General features: G+C 56.6%; 1 protein-coding gene across 10 annotated transcripts in view; it reads left to right on the top strand.

The window, feature by feature from the left end:
* Positions 1–19586, top strand: part of ATP2B4 (ATPase plasma membrane Ca2+ transporting 4) — a 51716-nt gene extending 32130 nt beyond the window's left edge. For 5 of the 10 annotated variants that reach the window (XM_058423482.1, XM_058423481.1, XM_040085758.2 and 2 more), the window contains 14 exons: positions 55–269; positions 345–587; positions 2104–2342; positions 2922–3156; positions 3831–4010; positions 4667–4754; positions 4854–4960; positions 6180–6371; positions 7435–7648; positions 8254–8465; positions 8852–8959; positions 9228–9410; positions 11154–11243; positions 14522–19586. In XM_058423482.1, coding sequence (XP_058279465.1) covers positions 55–269; positions 345–587; positions 2104–2342; positions 2922–3156; positions 3831–4010; positions 4667–4754; positions 4854–4960; positions 6180–6371; positions 7435–7648; positions 8254–8465; positions 8852–8959; positions 9228–9410; positions 11154–11243; positions 14522–14818 — 2603 coding nt within the window. In that variant the 3' untranslated portion in view covers positions 14819–19586. Of the gene's footprint in view, positions 1–54; positions 270–344; positions 588–2103; positions 2343–2921; positions 3157–3830; positions 4011–4666; positions 4755–4853; positions 4961–6179; positions 6372–7434; positions 7649–8253; positions 8466–8851; positions 8960–9227; positions 9411–11153; positions 11355–14521 lie in introns of those variants that run through there. The other 5 variants (XM_040085757.2, XM_058423483.1, XM_040085754.2 and 2 more) reach the window with 3 other exon arrangements.
* The last annotated feature ends 1314 nt before the right edge of the window (positions 19587–20900 follow it).

Genomic DNA, 20900 nt, shown 5'->3' with positions numbered 1-20900 from the left:
TGGCGGCTGCCTGTCCCTGTCCCCTGCGTCCCCTCACCTCGTCCTCGTCCCCAGGGCTGATCATGTCGGCCATCACCGTCATCATCCTGGTGCTCTACTTCGTCATCGACACCTTCGGGGTGCAGAAGCGGCCCTGGCTGACCGAGTGCACCCCCATCTACATCCAGTACTTCGTCAAGTTCTTCATCATCGGCGTCACCGTGCTGGTGGTGGCCGTGCCCGAGGGGCTCCCGCTGGCCGTCACCATCTCGCTGGCCTACTCGGTCAAGGTGAGCCGGGGCGCGGCGCGCGGGCGCGGGGCGGGCGCCCGGGGGGCTCGGCCCTGACCTCCCGGGCGCCCCCAGAAAATGATGAAGGACAACAACCTGGTGCGGCACCTGGACGCCTGCGAGACCATGGGCAACGCCACGGCCATCTGCTCGGACAAGACGGGCACGCTGACCATGAACCGCATGACCGTGGTGCAGGCCTACGTGGGGGACACGCACTACCGCCAGATCCCCGACCCCGAGGCCATCCTGCCCAAGGTCCTGGACCTCATCGTGCACGGCGTGGCCATCAACTCGGCCTACACCTCCAAAATCCTGGTGAGCTGCAGCGCCAAGCCCCGCTGTCGTTGTTGTTGTTGTTGGTTTTGCTGTTGCTGTCTGCTCCTGCTCGGGTTTGGCGTCTCTCTCTCTCTCCGTCTGTCAGGTTTTTGGGGAGTCGTCACTGAAGGCCGTGGTGATGGGTGGTTGTGGAAGTTCAGTTCTTTATTTCATGGCTAAATCTGCCCCGTGAAGGCAGGGTTGTTACAGCCCCAGCCTGCTGTCCTGCTTTAGGGACAACTCTCACTTTTTTAGGGCAAGTTTGGGAGGAGACCTCCGAATGGGGGGTTCCTCTGGAGCAGCAAACCCAAACGGCCCCTCCCTGGATTGGTCTGGGGAAAAATCTCCTTAGACAAAAGTGGAAAAAAATATTTATTTAACAAACTAAGTGCCCACAAGCATAAAAAATGAACAGCACGAAACAACAAAACCTCTCACTGCTCTGAGGAGAGATGGCAAAATTGAGAGAACTCCTTGCCGTGGGTGTAGCTGGGCTCTCTCAGTCCCTTATCAGTCTCTTATCAGTCCCTTATCAGTCCCTTATCAGTCCCTTATCAGTCCCTCCTGCACTGGAAATTCCAACCTGGGCCCTGGTGGGCTGCAGCTGTGAGCTCCTGATGCTCTTGTGGTTATTTTAGTCCAGAGCAGCTTTAAACAGCCCCAAGGAAAAGGAAAAACCAGTCCAGGGAGCTTCTCTGCCTGGGCCAGCTAAAATAAAAGCCGGGGAGATCTCTGTCCGTCCGTCTGTCCGTGCTGCAGGCAGCTCAGTCCAGCCGCTGGCATCTGCAGCTGTTTCTCAGAAGCCCCGCGCTCCTTTCGCTCCTTTTCCCCCTCGTGGCTCCCAGCACCGGCACAAACAGCGCAGGCGGCCGGGGACACGAACGCCCCAGACGCCGCCGTGTCCCGGGCGGGAGCTCCTTATCAGCAGCCGTAGGGCAGCAGCAGCAGCCGTGTCTGCGTCCCCCGAGCCTTTATCAGCAGAGCAGCTGCAGCATTCGTGATGTTTGTGAGCCTCTGTGTCTGTGTCACCGAGACACACAGAGCAGTCACACGCAGACAAGAGATTTCACAAGGCAGAGGTCCTTCTGATCCCAGCTCACAGCCGAGAGAGCGGAGAGAAGAGACCCCTTGTTTATTTCTTACTTTTTATACATTTGTGGGTCCAGCAGAAGATTGGCTTTTTGGGGTTTCCACCCCTCAGCCTCAGTGGCCAGACCAATTGTCAGTTACAATTGTTTTCAGGTTAGAAATATGCAAACAAAGGACAGGGAATGAAAAACAAAGGATTTGTTTATGTTACATCTGTGGGTAAAAGGTAGAAAACTGCTCTAATATCCTGCAGTAACTAAAAGCTCTGACTCCATTTATGAAATTCAAAACGGCCTTAAAAAAACCTCAGAAAAACCAGGGTAACAGCGGCGGTAGAACATTGTGCTTTTGCTGGCGTACTGCGCCCCGGGGTTCCGCGGGGGCTCCGCGTCCCGACGCCCGTCCCGACGCCGTCCCTCTCCCGCAGCCTCCGGAGAAGGAGGGCGGGCTGCCCCGCCAGGTGGGCAACAAGACCGAGTGCGCCCTGCTGGGCTTCGTGCTGGACCTGAAGCAGGACTACCAGGCCGTGCGCAACGAGGTGCCCGAGGAGAAGCTCTACAAGGTCTACACCTTCAACTCGGTGCGCAAGTCCATGAGCACCGTGCTGCGCAGCGGCGCCGGCTTCCGCATGTACAGCAAGGGCGCCTCCGAGATCATCCTGCGCAAGTAAATCCCGCTCCCCTCCCGCGGCGGGGCGGCTCGGGAGGTGCCCCGGGGTGTGGGGTGCGTGTGGGGACGCTGGAGGCGGCTGTGGGGACGGGGATGTGCGGATGGGGTGGCTGCAGCCTGCCCAGGGGTTTTGGGGTGGGTTTGGGGAAGTTGGAGGGAGCTGTGGAAAGAGAATTTGCCCCTTTTTGTGGATGGGGTGGCAGGAATGTGCCGAGGGGTTTTTGTGTGGATTTGGCAAAGCTGGAAGGAGCTGTGGAAGGAGAATTTGCTCCTTTGTGTGGATGGGGTGGCAGCAATGTGCAGTGTTTTTTGTGTGGATTTGGCAAAGCTGGAAGGAGTTGTATCAGGAGAATTTGCTCCTTTTTGTGGATGGGGTGGCAGCAATGTGCAGTGGTTTTGTGTGCATTTGGCAAAGCTGGAAGGAGTTGTGGAAGGAGAATTTGCCCCTTTGTGTGGATGGGGTGGCAGCAGTGTGCCGAGTGCTTTCTGGGTGGTTTTGGGAAGCTGTAGGAAGCTGTGACCAAGGGGACAGCCCCTTTCTGCAGAGGGGGTGACAGGAAGGTGGCCCTGCCTCAGGTGCACCAAGATCCTGGACAAGAACGGCGAGCCGCGGCTGTTCAAGGTGAAGGACAGGGACGAGATGGTGAAGAAGGTGATCGAGCCCATGGCCTGCCACGGGCTCAGGACCATCTGCCTGGCGTTCCGGGATTTCCCTGCGGACGCAGAGCCCGACTGGGACAGCGAGAACGAGATCCTGTCCGACCTGACCTGCATCGCCGTGGTGGGGATCGAGGATCCCGTCCGGCCCGAGGTACCGAATGCCCCGTGCTGTGCCGCTGTCCCCTCAGGAATTCCAGCAGCTCCTCTGTGCCCAGCCCTGACATCCTGACATGTGCCCCCACATCCCTGCTGTGGGCATTTCTCTCCCGTTTTTTGGACAAAACAATGCCACGTCTGCGTGTTCCCACCCCAAAATTCCCAACCTTTGGCGTCTGTGCTGCTCCGGGCTGCACCAGAGGTGGATGGAAAGAGCCAGGAAGAATCCCCGGGCTCTGGTTTTTCCCTCTGAGCTGGGCTAATGCAATAATCCCCTCGTTCCTGCCTCTGGACTCGGAGCTCTCCCCCTGCTCTCCTGGTCCCCGAGGAGATGTTCAGGGATCTGGCAATCTGGGAATTGCATTACGGATCCCCCGGCTGCAGCGGCTCTGGAGGCTCCTGATCCGATTTGCTCATTCCTCACTCTGGTCTCCTCTCTTCCCCCAGCGCTCCCAAATGGATAAACCCATTGGAGGGCTGGGAGAGGGTGAAATTCCCGTTTTCGTGGATGCCCTGGCCGTGCCTTGGCACCCAGCGAGGTCCCTCCCCTGGGGGTGCCACGTGCAGCTCCCTCCCCGCTCCAAACCCTTTCCCGATCCCTGCAGGGACGAGGAGCTGCCCCCGTCCCGGCGTTCCCGGTGCCAGCCCTGTCCCTGTCACTGTCCCCAGGTGCCCGACGCCATCCTGAAGTGCCAGCGCGCGGGCATCACCGTCCGCATGGTGACGGGGGACAACATCAACACCGCCCGTGCCATCGCCACCAAGTGCGGCATCCTGCTGCCCGGGGAGGACTTCCTGTGCCTGGAGGGGAAGGAATTCAACCGGCTCATCCGCAACGAGAAGGGAGAGGTGGGAGAGCTCTGCCCTGCACGGGGAGGGGGGAACCTCCCACAGCAAAAACGCCAGATCCCGATGGCTTTCCTGAATCCCCATGGCTTTCCTGAATCCCGATGGCTTTCCCGAATCCTGGTGGCTTTCCCGAATCCTGCTGGGTTTCCCGAATCCTGCTGGGTTTCCCAAATCCTGCTGGGTTCCCAAATCCTGCTGGGTTTCCGAATCCTGATGGGTTTCCCAAATCCTGCTGGGTTTCCCGAATCCTGCTGGGTTTCCCAAATCCTGCTGGGTTTCCCAAATCCTAATGGATTTTCCCGAATCCTGCTGGGTTTCCCGAATCCTGCTGGGTTTCCCAAATCCTAATGGATTTTCCCAAATCCTGCTGGGTTTCCCAAATCCTAATGGATTTTCCCAAATCCTGCTGGGTTTCCCAAATCCTGCTGGGTTTCCCAAATCCTAATGGATTTTCCCAAATCCTAATGGATTTTCCCGAATCCTGCTGGGTTTCCCGAGTCCCGCTGGCCTTTCCTCTTTCCTTGGATCAGGGAGCTGCTGGGATGCTCAGCGGGGTTTGGGGTGAAGCCGTTTTCCTGTCCCGGTTGGGATTTGCTCTCCGGTGGGACAGAAGATTTCCTGTGGGGGGTTCAGTTCCCTTTTTCCCGGCCCTGCAGGTGGAACAGGAGCAGCTGGACAAGATCTGGCCCAAGCTGCGTGTGCTGGCGCGCTCCTCCCCGACGGACAAGCACACCCTGGTGAAAGGTGGGCACCGCCCCTCCCCAGGGCGCATCCCTGCGGCGTTCCCAGCCCGATCCGGGCTGGGAGCGTTCCCCGGGGTTCAATCCCTCGTCCCCGTGGCAGGGATCATCGACAGCACCGTGGGTGACCAGAGGCAGGTGGTGGCGGTGACCGGGGACGGCACCAACGACGGCCCGGCCCTGAAGAAAGCGGATGTCGGCTTTGCCATGGTAGGGCAGCCTGGAGGTTCTCCTTTGCTCCGTGGGATCGCGGGGTTACAGTCCCCTGGAACTGCTTCCAGACCGTGGAAATCTATTCCAAATCGATGGGACGGCCCAAAAACGCAAGAAAGGGATTTTCTGAGGGTGGTGGATTTGAGTCTGAGCTGTGTGGGACCGTGAGCAAGGGATTGGGAATTCCTTGGAGGTCCCAGAGCAGGGACCTGCCCTGGTGTCACTCCCGGATCCAGGGGAGCTGTGGGAGCCCCATGATTCGGATTTCCCTGCAGCTCTTCACCCCAATTCCAGGCACGATGCTGGATCAGGCTTGGGGAGTTTATTTATGCCGGAAAACTCTGGTTTGATGCTTTTTTATCCTGTCTGAAAGGAGCAGGGAGATGAAGGTGTTGATTTGAAGTTTCCCTGTGGGTGAATTTTAGGCACGTGAGCAGGAGCTGCGTGGGGAGGCTGCACAGGGAGCTTTGAGCAGATGGGATTTTTTGGGAAGTGTTTTTAGGAACGTGTTGAACATCCAAACGCAATTCCAGAGCCTTTGGGATGAGCAGGGAAGGCTGTTCCCCTAAAGCCCCCGTGCCCTGCAGCGGGCAGGGATCCCGGGAATCCAGGGATCCGCTTTGGGCACGGCTTGGAATTCCTGCATGGAATTCCTGCGGTGGGAGCGCCTCCCTGCGCTGGAGCCGGGGAGCACAGCCCGGCCCGGGCCCTGCCGATGCTGCGGGAGAATTTTGGGATCATTTTTGCCGGCTGTTTCCCGGCTGTTTCCTGGCTTTTTTTCTGTTTCCTGGATGTTTCCCAGCTTTTTTCCAGCTGTTTTCCAGCTATTTTCCAGCTATTTCCTTGCTGTTTCCCAGCTGTTTCCCAGCTGTTTCCCAACTGGTTTCCAGCTGTTTCCTGCCAATTTTCTGGCTGTTTCCCGGCTGTTTCCCTGCTGTTTTCCAGCTGTTTCCTGTCTTTTTTTTTCTGGCTGGTTCCCTGCTGATTTCCAGCTGTTTCCTATCTTTTTTCCTGGCTATTTCCCGGCTGGTTCCCACCTTTCCTGCGCCGTGGCTCTGTCTGGGCTGTTCCCAGGGAAAGCCCGTCCTTGGGGTGGCCGTGCCGCCGCTGCCGAGCGCAGGTCGGCTCCGTCTCCGGGGCTTTTCCTGCCGGGAACGTTCCCGGGAAGCGGCGGAGCCCCGGGGGGCACCGTCACAGCCCCGCCTCTGTCCCCAAGGGCATCGCGGGCACGGACGTGGCCAAGGAGGCGTCGGACATCATCCTGACGGACGACAACTTCACCAGCATCGTCAAGGCCGTCATGTGGGGCCGCAACGTCTACGACAGCATCTCCAAGTTCCTGCAGTTCCAGCTGACCGTCAACGTGGTGGCCGTCATCGTGGCCTTCACCGGCGCCTGCATCACGCAGGTGAGCTCACCTGGGCGGGTGGGACACCTGGGGTGTCACCTGGGCAGGTGGGACACCTGGGGTGTCACCTGGGCAGGTGGGACATGGTAGTGGCCGTCATCGTGGCCTTCACCGGCGCCTGCATCACACAGGTGAGCTCACCTGGGCAGGTGGGACACCTGGGGGTGACACCTTGGGTGGGTGGGACACAGGGGGTGACACCTGGTTGGGTGGGACACCTGGGGTGTCACCTGGGCAGGTGGGACACCTGGGGTGTCACCTGGGTGGGTGGGACACAGGGTGACACCTGGTTGGGTGGGACACCTGGGGTGTCACCTGGGCAGGTGGGACACGGTGGTGGCCGTCATCGTTCCTTTCACCGGCGCCTGTGTCACGCAGGCAGGGAGCAGGAGAATGAACTCCGTGATTTTTAACAAATTGTCAGTGGGCTGTTGTCGAGTGGAGCAGGAGGATGAGTTTCTTGGGTTTAGCGGGTTTTCAGTGGATTGTTCTTCACTGGAGGAGGAGAACAAACCTGTTGGATTTCAGAGGTTTCCTGAGGATTATTTTCCAAAGGACCAGGAGAACAAACCTGTTGGATTTCACAGGTTTTCAGTGGGTTCTTTTCCAATGGAGCAGGAGAACAAACCTGTTGGATTTCACAGGTTTCCTGAGGATTATTTTCCAAAGGACCAGGAGAACAAACCTGTTGGATTTCACAGGTTTTCAGTGGGTTCTTTTCCAATGGAGCAGGAGAACAAACCTGTTGGATTTCACAGGTTTCCTGAGGATTATTTTCTAGCAGAGCAGGAGAACTTGTTGGATTTCACAGGTTTCCTGAGGATTATTTTCCGATGGAGCAGGTTTATTTTGGTGGTGTGACATGTTCTCCCACTCCTCCCCTGCAGGATTCTCCCCTGAGGGCTGTGCAGGGAGCTTGGAGAAAAGCAGAAATGTCCCAGGGGATGTTTTAGGAAGGCGTTAAATACCCCAGAGCGATTCTGGCGTTCTCTTCGGGAGGAGAGCGAAGCAGAGAGGGATGAAGGGAGGGTTTTGGTGTCACCACGTGCTCTCCCCCTCGCAGGACTCTCCCCTGAAGGCGGTGCAGATGCTGTGGGTGAACCTGATCATGGACACCTTCGCCTCGCTGGCGCTGGCCACGGAGCCGCCGTCCGAGTCGCTGCTGCTGCGCAAACCCTACGGCCGCAACAAACCGCTCATCTCCCGCACCATGATGAAAAACATCCTGGGCCACGCCGTCTACCAGCTCACCATCATCTTCACCCTGCTCTTCGCCGGTGAGCCCGCGGCCCCGGGGAACGGGGAGCGGGAGAAGGAGAGGGAGAAGGAGAAGGGGAAAAGGAAAAAGGAAAGGAGAAGGGGGAAAGGAAACGGGGGAGCGGGAAAAGGAAAGAAGAAGGAAAAGGGAAAAAGGAAAAAGGAAAGGAGAAGTGGAAAAGGGAAAGGGGGAACGGGAAAAGGGGAGGGAGATGGAAAGGGGGAAAAGGAAAAGGAAAGGGAAGGGGAAAAGGAAAAGGGAGAAGGGGAAAAGGAAAAGTAAAAGAGAAGAGGAAAGGAGAAAAGGAAAAGAGAAAAGGAAAAGGAAAAGGGGCAGAGTGCCCTCCCTGCCCGCAGCCACCAAGGGCACCCTCGCTGTCGCTGTCTCCGTTCCCTCGTGCAGGACAGAGCTTTGTGAGCGCTGGGTGGGAAGCACAGGGGTGACCCAGAGAGGTTTGGGTTTTTTGCTCCTGGGTGCACAGTTGGGTATTTTTAAGGATATTTAGGTTCAGTGGGGCTGGGTCAAGGTGCCCTAATCCCACTCCCGCAGCGGGGAGCAGAAGGGAGGAGCAGCACCTCATCCTCCTCTCTCTTCCCTGCCCCAAATCCCCTCCTCCCTGCTCAGGGGAGAAGTTTTTCGACATCGACAGCGGCCGGAACGCTCCCCTGCACTCTCCCCCCACCGAGCACTACACCATCGTCTTCAACACCTTCGTGATGATGCAGCTCTTCAACGAGATCAACGCCCGCAAGATCCACGGCGAGAGGAACGTCTTCGAGGCCATCTACCGCAACCCCATCTTCTGCACCGTGGTGCTGGGCACCTTCGCCGCCCAGGTGACCCCGCCGGGCCGCAGGGGCTCCGTCCCCTTGGCCTCCACCAGCCGCGCCTCGGCGGCACGGGAGCCGGCCTGGGGCCGGGTGGAGCTCAGAGGTGTCCCTGAGCACGGATCTGGGCGGGCTTTAAATCCCTTCCAGCCCAGAACATCCTGGGATCCCGGGATTTGGGGGCTGGAGCGTGTTGGGAGGGGAATCTGGTGTTTGGAGTTCCCAGCCTGGCTGTGAGGTCCCTGCTCCTTTCTGGTGTTCCTCGAAATTCCCAGCCTGGCTGTGAGGTCCCTGCTCCTCTTGTAATCCCAGGAAAGAGGGAGAAGTGTGGCCCAAGGGGACGTTTCCACGCCCTGGGAGCTGCCTGGGGTGTGACTCTTGTCTCCGTGCCGCAGATCATCATCGTGGAGTTTGGTGGGAAGCCCTTCAGCTGCTCCGGGCTCACCCTGAGCCAGTGGTTCTGGTGCATTTTCATCGGAGTGGGAGAGCTCCTGTGGGGCCAGGTAAGGGCCAGTCCCCAGATCCTGCCCCGTCTTTCCCTCCCTGCCCGTGTCCTCCCGGGTTTGTCTCCAGGGCAGCTCTTCAGGAAGGTGTTTAGGAAGGGGCTGATGTCCCACCCCATCCCCTCCTCATTCCCCCTGCTGCAGAGGGACACACCCAGCAGTGGCAGTGGCAGTGGCAGTGGCAGTGACATTCCCGCCGGGTCCTGGCAGCTCCCCAGGGCTGGTGGCACTGCCACGAGCTCAGGCTAACGTCCCTGAATGTCCCCAGCTGATCTGCACCGTCCCAACGAGCCACCTGAAGTTCCTGAAGGAGGCCGGGCACGGCATCACCAAGGAGGAGATCCCCGAGGAGGAGCTGCCCGAGGACGTGGACGAGATCGACCACGCGGAGATGGAGCTGCGGCGGGGGCAGATCCTCTGGTTCCGGGGGCTCAACAGGATCCAGACCCAGGTACCGGGGGGCAGCGGCGCCGGGGGTCTCTGCCTTCTCTGTCCCCTCCTGCCTCTCCCCGTCCGGGGGCTCTGTCTGCGGAGAGGTGACGGCTGCCGCTCCGAGGGTGCCATCACTGCCCGTGCCTCTCCAGGGAGCCGGGAACACCCGGATTTTTGGGACAGCCGGGGGCAGGGGGAGGCTGCTGTGCTGCAGACGCTGTCCTGGGCTCAGCAGGAGGCTGGACGTGCCACTGATGGTCACCTGGGAGGGGTCCACGGAGCCCCCCGGGCTGTGCCTGCTCCTGCTGGGATGCTGTTCCCGTGGGAATGTGCCCAGCAGGGATTTGCCAGCACGAGACCCTCGCTGGCCTCGCTCCCTGTGCCACCCCACGGCGCAGAAGGGGGAGAAAACCTCTCAACCTTCTTTTTACACCCGTTGGTTTTGCCTGACCTTTTTTCCCTGATTTTTGCCTTTTTCCCCATCCCAAAAGGGGGTGGGGATGTGCCCCTCACTTTCCCTGGAGGCCAGGGCAGAGCTGTCCCAAGTGGGGAAGTCCTGGTGTCCCCAGGCACGAAGAGCTGGCACAAAGGGACAAAGGGTCACCTTTGTTCCTCCTCCTTTCTGTCCCTGTGACACGCAGGGGCTGGGGCAGAGTTAAATTCCTCCTCCGTGAGCTGTCACCTCCACGGTGCCACCCCCATGGCTTCAGGGTGAAGCTCAGCCTCCATTCCCGGCTGCTTGTGAGCACTGGGGGGCTTTTTGTGGGGGTAACCAGTGCTCCACTCACATCGAGAACACGCTGGGAGCTGCCAGGATCTTCTGGAAGTGGTCCAGATGGGAACCTGGGAGCTCTGGAGGGCTGCAGTGCCAGAGGTGCCCCCGGGGCCGAGCCTGGAGCCTCCCGGGTGTTTTCCTGAGCTGAGCTGAGCTCCTGCCACGTGAGAAATGCTCCTGGGAGCTGGAGCCTCTTCAGGGTCCTGAGCACGGGGGGCTCCTGTCCCCGCTCGGCGTGTCCGAAAAGGGCACGGGGCTCTTCCCCAGGCCAGGGGAAAAGAGGGACAGCAGAGTGGGGCAGGAGCCAAGAGTGAAACAGCTCCACAGCCGGAGCTGGGGCTGGGCGAGGTGTGCAGAAGGGCCACGGGGCTGGCGTGACCCAGCCACAAAGTGCCCACGGCGGCCCCGGATGCTGCTCAGATCCTCCAGCCTCGGGACACAACACCCACAGGGCAGCCTCGGTGCATCCCCAGCAGCCCTGGGCCTGGGAGAGGCGCTGGAACATCTCCTGCTGCCACGGGAGCTGTGGGGAGCCCATGGACACGGGGCTGGGGCACCAGGAGCCCTGTGCCACGGCTGCCCACTCGCACCTCTGCCCGCTCTCTCTGTCTGTCTCTGCTCCTCCTGCAGACCTTCGGGGTCACCCCAGGTGTTTCCTCTGCCACTGCCTCCCACCACAGCCTTTTCCCGCTGCGGGGATCGGCCCCGCTGCTCTCGCTGCCGCGGGAAGGGCAGGGCCGGGCGCTCTCTCCGCTCCCCCCCCAGCACCACCAGCAGAACCCCACGTGGGTTTCGGGGAGCGTGGGGTGGTGGGGGGCTCTTTCTCCTCTTTCCTCCTCCTCCTCTTCCTCGCCTCTCCATCCTCCTCCTTCCTTGCTGTCTGTGTGTCTGCCCGGCCTCCCTGCTCCCGCCCTCCCCTCTCCCTGTCCCTGTCCCTGTCCCTGTCCCTGGCCGGGTGTTGCTATCTCACTCTCTGGTTCTTTGCAGATGGACGTAGTTTACACATTCCAGACCGGCGCCTCCTCTTTGCAGGGAGCCCTCAGGAGACAGCCTTCCATCGTGAGCCAGCACCACGATGTAAAAAATGTTTCTAGCCCAACCCATGTAGCTCTTTCCTCCGTCAATTCCACTCCCACCACTTCTGCTGTTGCTGCTGCTGCTGCATCTCCTCCTGCGGGCAGTGAGTGATGGTCTATTACAATGCATGATTCTAATAACCACAGAGAGCACCTGCACCCACCTAACCCCGCCTGTTCTCTCTCCCTCTCAGCCTTGACTCGCACACTCAGTCCCAAACATGAAGGACGGGGCGGGAAACCGTTCAAAACCCCAGTTTTTGTGCTGTTAACAAAGTTACGAACCCTTCTGGTCCTTTCCCCCCCGCCAGTTCCTTGTCGCTTCCTCCAGTTTTACCTCTTCTCCTCCTTTGCAGGGCTGGTGTTTGAGTCCACCCTCCCGAGGGCGGGCAAAAATTGGCGGCCCTTCCTCAAAAGCCCCCGAGTTCACGGGCATTGCTGGGAGAAGGGCAAGGCTGAGCCCGGATCCTGCTGGTTCTTCCCGCTGCCCGGCCCTGGCTCACCCCAGGGACGGGCAGAGGCCTCGCTTGAAATCTCTTTTGGAGGCAGAGCGGCCGCCGGGAACCGTCCCCAGGCTGAGCCACGGGGAGGAGGGACAAGCAGGGTTTGCTCCTGCCGTGGTGGGTGCTGCCTGTGCACGGCCCTGCCCGTGGCTCCGCCGGTGACACCCCGGGGCTGCTGTCCCCTTCTCTGTCCCCACCTGGGGACTTGCATGGCCTGGGGACTGAGCTGAGCCATCCCTGTGCTGCCCTGGGCACATCCCGGGGGCGCTGCCGGTGCCCAGCGCAGCCAGAGGATCCTCGGCGCCCACCTTGCTCTGCACGCTCTGGATTCCGGGGTGTGCAGACACTGCTCTGCATGGAAAGGGGCACGGGAAACAATTCCTGCTGGATCCCGGCGGGAATTCCGGATGCTGGATCTGGCACTGGGTTTCCAGACCCCCCAAAATCGCCCTGTCTGTGTTCATCGTGGGCTGCTCTGCACACGCTGGATCCCAGGGCGTGCAGACACGCAACCGTGCATGGAAATGGGCATGGAAACCTCAAAATTCCTGCTGGATACCAGCGGGAATGCTGGATCCTGGGTTTCCAGAGCCCCAGAAAGGCCCTGTCTGGTGTCAGGCCCCTCCGTGTGTTGGTTGTTGGGGCTGGTGAGCACGTGGCCGTGGGTTCTGTCTGCAGGCTGGGAGCAGGGAATGTGTCTCTGCTGGATAATTGGCTTTTTTATTGCACAGTCACTTATCCCCGTTCTCCTCTGATTAGAGAAATACCCTCGGTGGCTTTCTGGAGAGCTTTCAGGCTCCGCTGTTTATGCACTGTGGGGGAGGAGAGAGAATTTGGGATAATTTTGTTTTCTCTCTGTTTAGCTGACTCTGAGGCTGGCAGCTGATTGAGTTTAACCCCAGCGATTCTGGAGCAGCGCAGCTGCCTCCTGCTGCCGCCTGCATCTGGGAAAACCTCCAGCACTTTCTAATGGAATAAAATCTGCTTAGAGGGGCTCAGAGCAGAGGGTTTTGGTGGGGGGATGAGACCGAAATGCAGCTTTTTTACAGTCTGTGGATCCACGTTTCCCCCATTTTGCAGCGAGGGATTAGAAAACTTGGATAGCTCCTGCAAACTTCACCAGGTCTCCAAATCTTCCCGCTGTTTTCTTGCCTGGATTTCTCTTGTTTCCCTCTGCTGCTTCCCTCTCTCCCAAAGCTCCTCTTCCCTCCACGCAGATCCGTGGTGTCCCTCTCCCGTGGATGAGTTTTTCCAGGGCTGGACTTGCTGTGTCCCTCCTGGAATTGCTGGAGAGGTCTCGGAACGATGTTCAGGTCCTGCAGGAATTCTGCCCTAGAGCCAGGGGCAGGGGATGTAATTCCCGTGGCGCTCGCCCAGCACGTGGAGGTTTCACGTTTCACGGGAATGAATTCCAAGCGTGGAGGTGGCATTTGAAGTTTCCAGGTGGAGAGGAGGCGGGAGCCAGGCCGTGGGAGGGAGGGAGGGGCGGCTCCAGCCTGGGATTCAGCTTTGCCTGGATCATTGAGAACACATTTCCTCACTGTTCCCTTCCTTTGACGAGGGAACAGCTGAATTCATCTCGCAGCAGGCGATGGAGAAAGGAGGAAAATCTGAGGGAAGCTGCAGCAGGAGCTCCTTGAGGGGGCTGAGAGAGGTTGGGCAGGAAACTGAGCACAAATTCCCTGGAATTGTTCCAGGGAGCCTTCCCTGCTGCTCCCAGCGGTGCTGGACAGATCTGCAGTGCTCGGGAGGTGATTCCCTGGGAGAGGAGATCTGCTGGTCCCACGTGAGCTCTGCTCCATGGAGCTGAGGCTTCTGTGGAGCTGCTCCTAAACCTGAGCTTGTAGTCGCCACCTCCCCGTGGCCCTGGCAGTCCCTGGGCTCTCCTTGGCTTGGTTGGATTCGTTCTCCTTGATCCCGTTGGTTTTTTAGGGGTCAGGCCTTGCTGATGTGACGGACGATCAGCCCGAGGTGACCTCGGTGCTGTCCCTTGTCCTGTTCATTCAGCTGGATTTATCCAGGCTCACAGGTGCACAATTCCAGCTCCGAATTGGTTCCCAGCTCCATCAGATCCCCATTTTTCCAGTTCCAGTGGAACTGCCTTTGGGAACCGCTGGGTGTCCTGCAGGTGCAGGAAGGATCCAGAGCTCCGGCGGTGGGCTGGGGAAGCCCACGCAGACCGGGATGCTCACGGGGTCCGGTTCCCTGCTCACCCCCCTGGATCCCGTGCTTCCCAGAAGAGCCGGGGACACCTCTGGGAATCCCGCTCCCCTCCGGGGCTGTAGGAACGGCCCTGCCCAGCCCACCCACGGCTCCCACGGTAGCGTTTGCCCCCGCTGTCTGCCTAACCCACCTCCTCCCGGAGCCGTAGTTCCCCCGCCTCGTTGTCCTCGTGTCCGTCCACCCCGAGGCGCGCGCGCGCGCACACACGGAGTTAACGAGCGGCTAATTAACGCATTTTGGCTTCCGTCCGTCCAGAGCGGTGATGTCGGGGTGGTGGTTTTGAGTCGTCCTGTGTCTTTTCTTGCAGCTTCTGAGGCCGCCCCGTAGCCGGCGGGTTCCCACCGCCCCGTAGTGCCTGACTCTGACCCCCGTTCACCGTAGATGTCTCATTTTTGACCGAGCTGTCTGTTCAGTGGTGATTTTGTTGCCTGTGGTCGTGCCGTTTTTTTTTTGTTCGATGGTTGTCTCTCATCATTTATTTTCACTTCCTCCCTCGAGCCCTGCCCTCTGGCAGCCCGACTGACCCCTGTTTTTTCTTCCCCGCGCCGCCCAGATCAAAGTGGTGAATGCGTTCCGTAGCTCCCTGTACGAAGGCCTCGAGAAACCCGAATCCAGAAGCTCCATCCATAACTTCATGACTCACCCGGAGTTCATCCTGGAGGAAGACGAGCCTCGGACACCATTCCTTGACGGCACCGAAGACGAGCCCGAGCCTGACGGACTCCAAAAGCGAGGTGGGGGCAGCCCGGCGGGGTCCACGGCCCTGAACAGAAACAACAACGCCGTGGACAGCGAGTTCAGCTTCCCCGAGCCCGGGAGCCCCTTCCACAGCCTGGAGACCTCCGTTTGACCTTAGAACTTGGAATTCCCCCTCCTCCTCCTCCTCCTCCTCCTCCTCCTCCTCCTCGTCCGGCTCGGCGCCGTGTGATCCCGGCACCAGTAACTGATCACACGCTGCGGTCACTCCGTGTCAAACTGCTCATGCCTGTATCATCATCTGGGTCTTGTTGGGGTTTTTTTGTTTGGTGGGGAGGGGGGGGCATTGTTTATCTGTTTTTTCTTTTTGTTTTGTTTCATTTTGTTCCTTTTTTTTTTTTTTTTTTTTTTTTAAACCGTTCTTTAGCAGTGGGAACCAGAGTACCACCACGCTGGGTGTTGGGAGAGAGGCTAAGCCAAAAAAAACCAACCAAACAAAAAACCAATTGTGCATCTCCATCCCTGATTTTCCGTGGTACTCGCCCAGGGGAAGCTGCCAGGTTCTTTTCCTCTCCAAGAGCTGGGCTCCAGGCACCTGGAGCCAGGGGGTTTTCACTTTGGAAAAATGCATGTTCCAAGGAAATTCAAACTGTTGTAGTCTTACACGCCCTCAGCCCTGAGGCTGGGGGTGCACTTATTTTAATTTTTTTTTTTTTTGTGGGTGTTTTTTTTTTCTCCACTCGTGGTTTTTAGGGTTTTTTTCTTCTAACGTTGGGGTTTGCTCTTTGCTTGTGGGATTTGCCCCCCTACGCAGTGGGAAGGGGCAGTCACCGCTCCAGTGCGAAAATTAAGGAATGAACTCAGAACTCCCAGCCAGGGGAAGGTGTTTGCTCCGAGGCTGAGATCCAGGGATGCCCACCAGTCTTCCACCTTTGAAAAATGGTACCTGGGCTTTTTCCAGCTCCCCCTCTCTGTGTGCCCACACGTTTTTCTCTCTCTGTTTCCAAGCTGGGAGATGAGAAATGAAGGTGGCTTGGCTCTAACCTTGCTGGAGGGGAGACATTCTGACTTTCCTGCAGAGGTGGAGGTGAAACTGCCAGGGGGAAGGTGGAGAGAACCCCCGGGTTGTGAGGGACGCAGCTTCTTCCTGAGGGATTTTAGGAGAGGCCTCTCTGCTGCTCTTGGTCAGGGGGAAGCTCTCGGTGAGAGGATTTTTGCAGCTCTCCCAGCTCCTGCCCTCCGGAGCAGAGGGATTTTTGTCCTTTTTCTGTGCTCCTGGGGCCCAGCACTCCTCAGCCTCGCAGTGCCGGCTCCAGGGAAGCGCTGAGGGATCCGGGAGGAGCTCCGGCTGTGCCCAAAAGCCATGGGAGGCGGAGTGGGGAATACTCAGGGCACAGCGGGTGCTGAATCCTCGGGAAGATCAATCCAGCTGTCTCGTGATCCAGTGGAAGGCAGGGAGGCCCACGGATGATCCCTGATTTTCCCAGAGGTTTGGCTTGGATGGCTGCAGCTCTTCCAGAGGAGGTCCTGCTGGAGGCTTGGCCTCGCTTCGCTGCTTTTTTTTGGAGGTCGCCTCTTCCCCTCGAGCCCTGCCTCACCTCCAGCCCTGGGAGTAATCCAGTGGGAGTCCCTTTCCTTGGAGCTGGCTCTGGATTGTCCCTCTGGCCATCCCTGGAGCAGGAGGCAGGGCCTGGGCTTCTCCTTCCCCAGCTGGTTGTGACCTGGGGGAAGCTCTGCCACCCTCCTGCTCTCCTCCATCCCCAGGGCTGGCTTGGGAGCAGAGGGAACGTGCTGGAAGCGCCCGCCCGAGCTCATTCCCATCCCTGGGAGCGCAGAGGATCCCGTTTCTTTGGGAGAGGCTGTGTCTGGCTGGGTTCTCCTCCCCTTTCCCGTCGGGAACGCACAGCGGAATCTCCCGTGCCTTGTCCGAGCACTGCCTGCAGCACCTCCTGCCACGCCAGGGCCCAGATCTTTGCCATGATTTTTTAAGTGTTCCTTAAACCACCAGACAAACCAAGTGTCTTCGCTTCGCCCCCGGCACCGCCTCGTCCTTCCCGTGGGGTGCGAGGCGGAGGGAAGGACGGGCTCATTCCTGCTGAGGAAAGGTCCTTACCCCAAAAACCCCCCAGATCCCGAGCATCCCCAGTGTCCCGCCCTGGTGCTGGAGAGCTGGGCGCTGTTCACTGCCAACAGCCAGAAGGAATTGCCACCACTGCCCGTCCCCAGTGCAAATTCAGCGTGCGCCCCGCGCCCGGCTCCTTCCCTCCCTCCCCGGAACAACAGCCCAGGGGAGTGAGGGCATCCTGGGTCAAACACCAGGAAAAACAAACAAACAAAGGAAAAAAAACCCAAACAAGGGGTGGTTGTGGGGTTTTGGTTCTGTGCTAAAGGTGACGTCGCTTAAGAAAACCAACAAAAAAAAAAATCACTTTTTCTATTTTAAATACTTGCAAAAAAAAACCAACAAAAAAAAAACCAAAAAAAAGAAGATACAGTGTTCTTACATGCTTACATAAATATTTATTAAATACTTTTTGGGGGGATGCACCAATTTTTTTTTTTTCTTTTGATATTTTTTTAATACCTCAGACCTGTTAAAAAAAAAAAAAAAAAGAAAGACTTAAACCAACAACAACTTCAAGCCAACTTTGGAGGCTCTCAAAGTCACTCCCAGAAATCTGTGACTGGCAGGGTTTGCCACAAAGGGTCTGGTTGTTCCTTTAGTTTGCTCTATTTTTGTCGTTCTAGTTTCCATTTCAGGAGTGGGGGGAGGGAGAAATAACACTATATAAATATTATGCAAAAAAAAAAAAAGAAAAAAAGAAAAAAAAAAGGAAAAAGAAAAAAAATCTAGTTTTCTTTAGCTCAGAAACTGATATTTTTACGTCAGCCATATGTATTTTGTTTAAAGAAAATAAAGAAATCTCGAGTCCCACCACTGCGTGAGGGCAGTTGCAAGGGACACTTTAATTAATTCCGTGGATTAATTAATTCAGCCATCGGATGCCAGTCAGCTTCCTTTTCTCTGAGCAGCCATCTTTCTACTAGACGTGAGTTGGATGACACAAACGGGGTTTTTTTATATAAATATCTATAAATTATGTTGGTGTATGGCTGGTTGCTTCAAGTATAAATGTTTCTTGTGCAGATTTCCTGTAAAGTTGTTTTTTTTTTTTTTTGGTTAAGTTTCAGTGATATCCTGGCAGCAGCTGACTCTTGGCTTAAGTTATTGAGGACATTACACACACACAAAAAAGAGATTTGGGGGAGATTGGTGCTCCAAAAAAAAAAGGCATGATCGGCGGCACGGACTTTTGGGGACTCTCTGCAACATGCCTTGACTAGGGGGAGATATAAATATATATATAAATATATATTATTATGAATAATTTCTGGGGTTTTTGCTTTGTTTGAACTGCCACGAGTGCGCACGGAGCACTCCCCTCCTCGTTGTGATCCGTGTTCAACTTTGCCTTGGAATGCTTTGTTATTAAAACACTCTGAACATCCTCCTGCATCCCGTTCTTGATCCCGGCAGGGCCCCTTGGTGGCGGATTTTCCGTGGATTTTCCGTGGAATTGGCGGATTGGTACCAAAGACATCCCACCGCGGCCTGTGTGCGGTTTGCTGGCCAGGCAGCTCCTGAGGCGTTTTCGCTTTCTCCTGCTGAGGTTTTTATGATTTGCACAGGGAGAAGGGTGTGGGGAGGGGGTTTAATTTCATTCTTTTTTTTTTTTCCCCAAAGGTTTTGTTTTTTTTTTTTCCCATGCAATAAAGCTTCCAAGTGAAATTTTTCCGACCGATCTCAAGAAGGAAACAAACTAAACCGCACTTTTAGCATGGGCGGCCTTCGTGGCTTTTACTCCCCCGGGGTCTGGAGGGCTCGGCCCCTCTCCGAGGGTGACCTGAGGGGACGGCTGGAATAAAAAATCCCCATCCCGAATGCAGGAGGGCATCTCCGAGGTGCCACCGCCAGCTCCTGGCACCACCCCGAGCCCCCGGCAGGTTTCTGTCCCTCTGAGGGGACACCTGGGCCTGCATCGCTTCTGCTCCGGCCCCGACCCCTTGTGGAGCTCCGAGCCCCCAAAACGCCCTCCTGCACCCCCAGATCTCCCCTCGGGGCGTGTGGGGGAACGCTTTTCCTGCTCCTTTTCCACCCAAACGGGGGGATTTTGGCACCTCTCCAGCGTCATCCCCCCTCCTCAGCCCGACTCCGCTCTCTCCCGCTCCTCAAATCCTCCAGTTTTCACCCAGCAAAGCCCATGGCTAAAACTGCCTTTAGTTTATTTCCTCCCCTTCAATAAATATATATATATATACAGTCTGAACTCAACATTTATGTGTGTGTATATATATTTATCAAATGCTCTCACAAAACAAACTTTCTTTTGAAGAGGGCACGTGGAGCCGAGTTTTTCTCTTTTTTTTTCCAGTAACTCAGTATAATAAGCACTGGTATTTTTGTATAAAAAATGGGAGAGAGAAAAAAAGGAAAAAAAAAACAAAAACCAACAACCAAAATACAAAACAAAAGACTGAATATTATGTGGTATGCATGACATTAAAAAACAAAACAATGGTGGTTTCAAAGCAATATGTACCCTGGTGTGTTTGCCATATCCTAGAGTCCAGCTTAAAGTGCACCTGATCTGTATTGCATTTTGATATTAATCTCTATGTACAATGTTTTGCATGTAATTTATATGGATCTTGGGAGAAAAAAAAAAAAATAATCTGAATGAATTGTCCGTTGGCTTCTTCTGAGAAAACAGACTCCAAGCAGAGATAATACTGCAAAGTGGAAGCAGCAGAGTGGTTAGAGGTGTAGGAAAAGGGGGTGCAGTAAAAAAAAAATAAAAATGAAGAGGGAGAAGGAGGAACAGTTTGGAATCAATAAAGCTTTGGCTGTTGAGCAGAAACAATGCGAGTGCATCCAGAGAATAAAATGTGCCCACGTGTAACTGTGCCGTCCTCCGTGTGTCCGGCAGCTCGGGGAATCTGTCCCAATCCCTCCCCGAGGAACGGCTCCATCGGGTGGGGTGGAAGGAGGGATGGGGATCCAAGCTCCCCTTGGCGCGGGGTTTCTGTCATTGAGTCGCTTCTCCTTCCACCACCTCTAGCTAAAGTCCCCAAATTGCTGCCAATGCCACCCAAGCGGTGCTGCTGGGCCGTGAGGGGCTGCCCTGGGTCAGGGATTCTCCCTTTCCCATTCCCAGTGCTGCACATGGAGCTGCTGAGGGGGTCCTTGGTGGAGTTGGGATCTCCATCTCCTTGGGATCGCCTTCAAGCCACATCCTGCTTCCATACCCGAGGGACCTTTCCCTCCAAGGAGGAATTCTGTCCAGAAAAGGAGGGAAATGGGGAATAAAAGCAACCAGCCCCTTAAATCCTCTCATTTTCAAGCACTGATTGCACTGGAGCTGGTTTTTTTTTATGGAGAAGCAGCATCTTCTCCAAGTCAATTCCCCAGGGCCATGATGAGAAAATCCCAGTGGGTTGAAAGAAAATTCCATCCCAAACGTCTCTAAGTTGATCCTTGGAGCTGATTCCAAGGGAGAGGAATGGGGTGTAAAACTTTATTGTGCAGCGTCACCCTCTCCTCTTGCCTGCTTTCCCAGGCTGGTGGCCCTGCCCACAGCTCTTAAATAAACACGACAGCCACAATTCCGTGGGGTTTTTTTTAAACATAATCTGGGCTGGATGCAAAAAACAAAACAAACAAAACAAACAAAAACAACCCAAAAAAGGGCTGGGAACTCAAAATATCTTCTAGTTTAGAATTCACATCCCTGAGGCGGCGTGAGGGAGGGGACGGCACCTCAGGGGCTGCGGCAGGGAGTGGGGACCATTCTTGGGACATCGCGAGGAATTTCCTCATGGAAAGGGTGGCCAGGCTTTGGAAAAGGCTGCCCAGGGAGGTTTGGAGTCGTCCCCATCCCTGGAGGTGACAAGGAGGGACTGGACTTGGCACTGAGGGCTCTGAGGGATCGGGAACAGCTTGACGACCCTGGAGGGATTTTCCAACTGAAATTCTGTGGGCACAGGGCAGGACGGAGACACACAGTCCTGTTCGCTTCATAGGGGAAAAGCTTTCCTCCCGTTTTTGAAGCTTTTTGAAGGATTTTTCAAGCGCGGGGAAAACAAAAACAACGCAGAAAAATCCGCCCCGGCTCCGCCTCACGCTCCCGCCCGCCCTCTCCCTTCCTGTGGGGCGGGCGAAGCCGCCTCCGGCCGCC

This window comes from Hirundo rustica, chromosome 24 (assembly GCF_015227805.2).
Source record: "Hirundo rustica isolate bHirRus1 chromosome 24, bHirRus1.pri.v3, whole genome shotgun sequence".
NCBI lineage: Eukaryota > Metazoa > Chordata > Aves > Passeriformes > Hirundinidae > Hirundo > Hirundo rustica.
The sequence above is the reverse complement of the archived record's forward strand: the minus strand, read 5'-3'. Positions and strand labels throughout refer to the sequence as shown.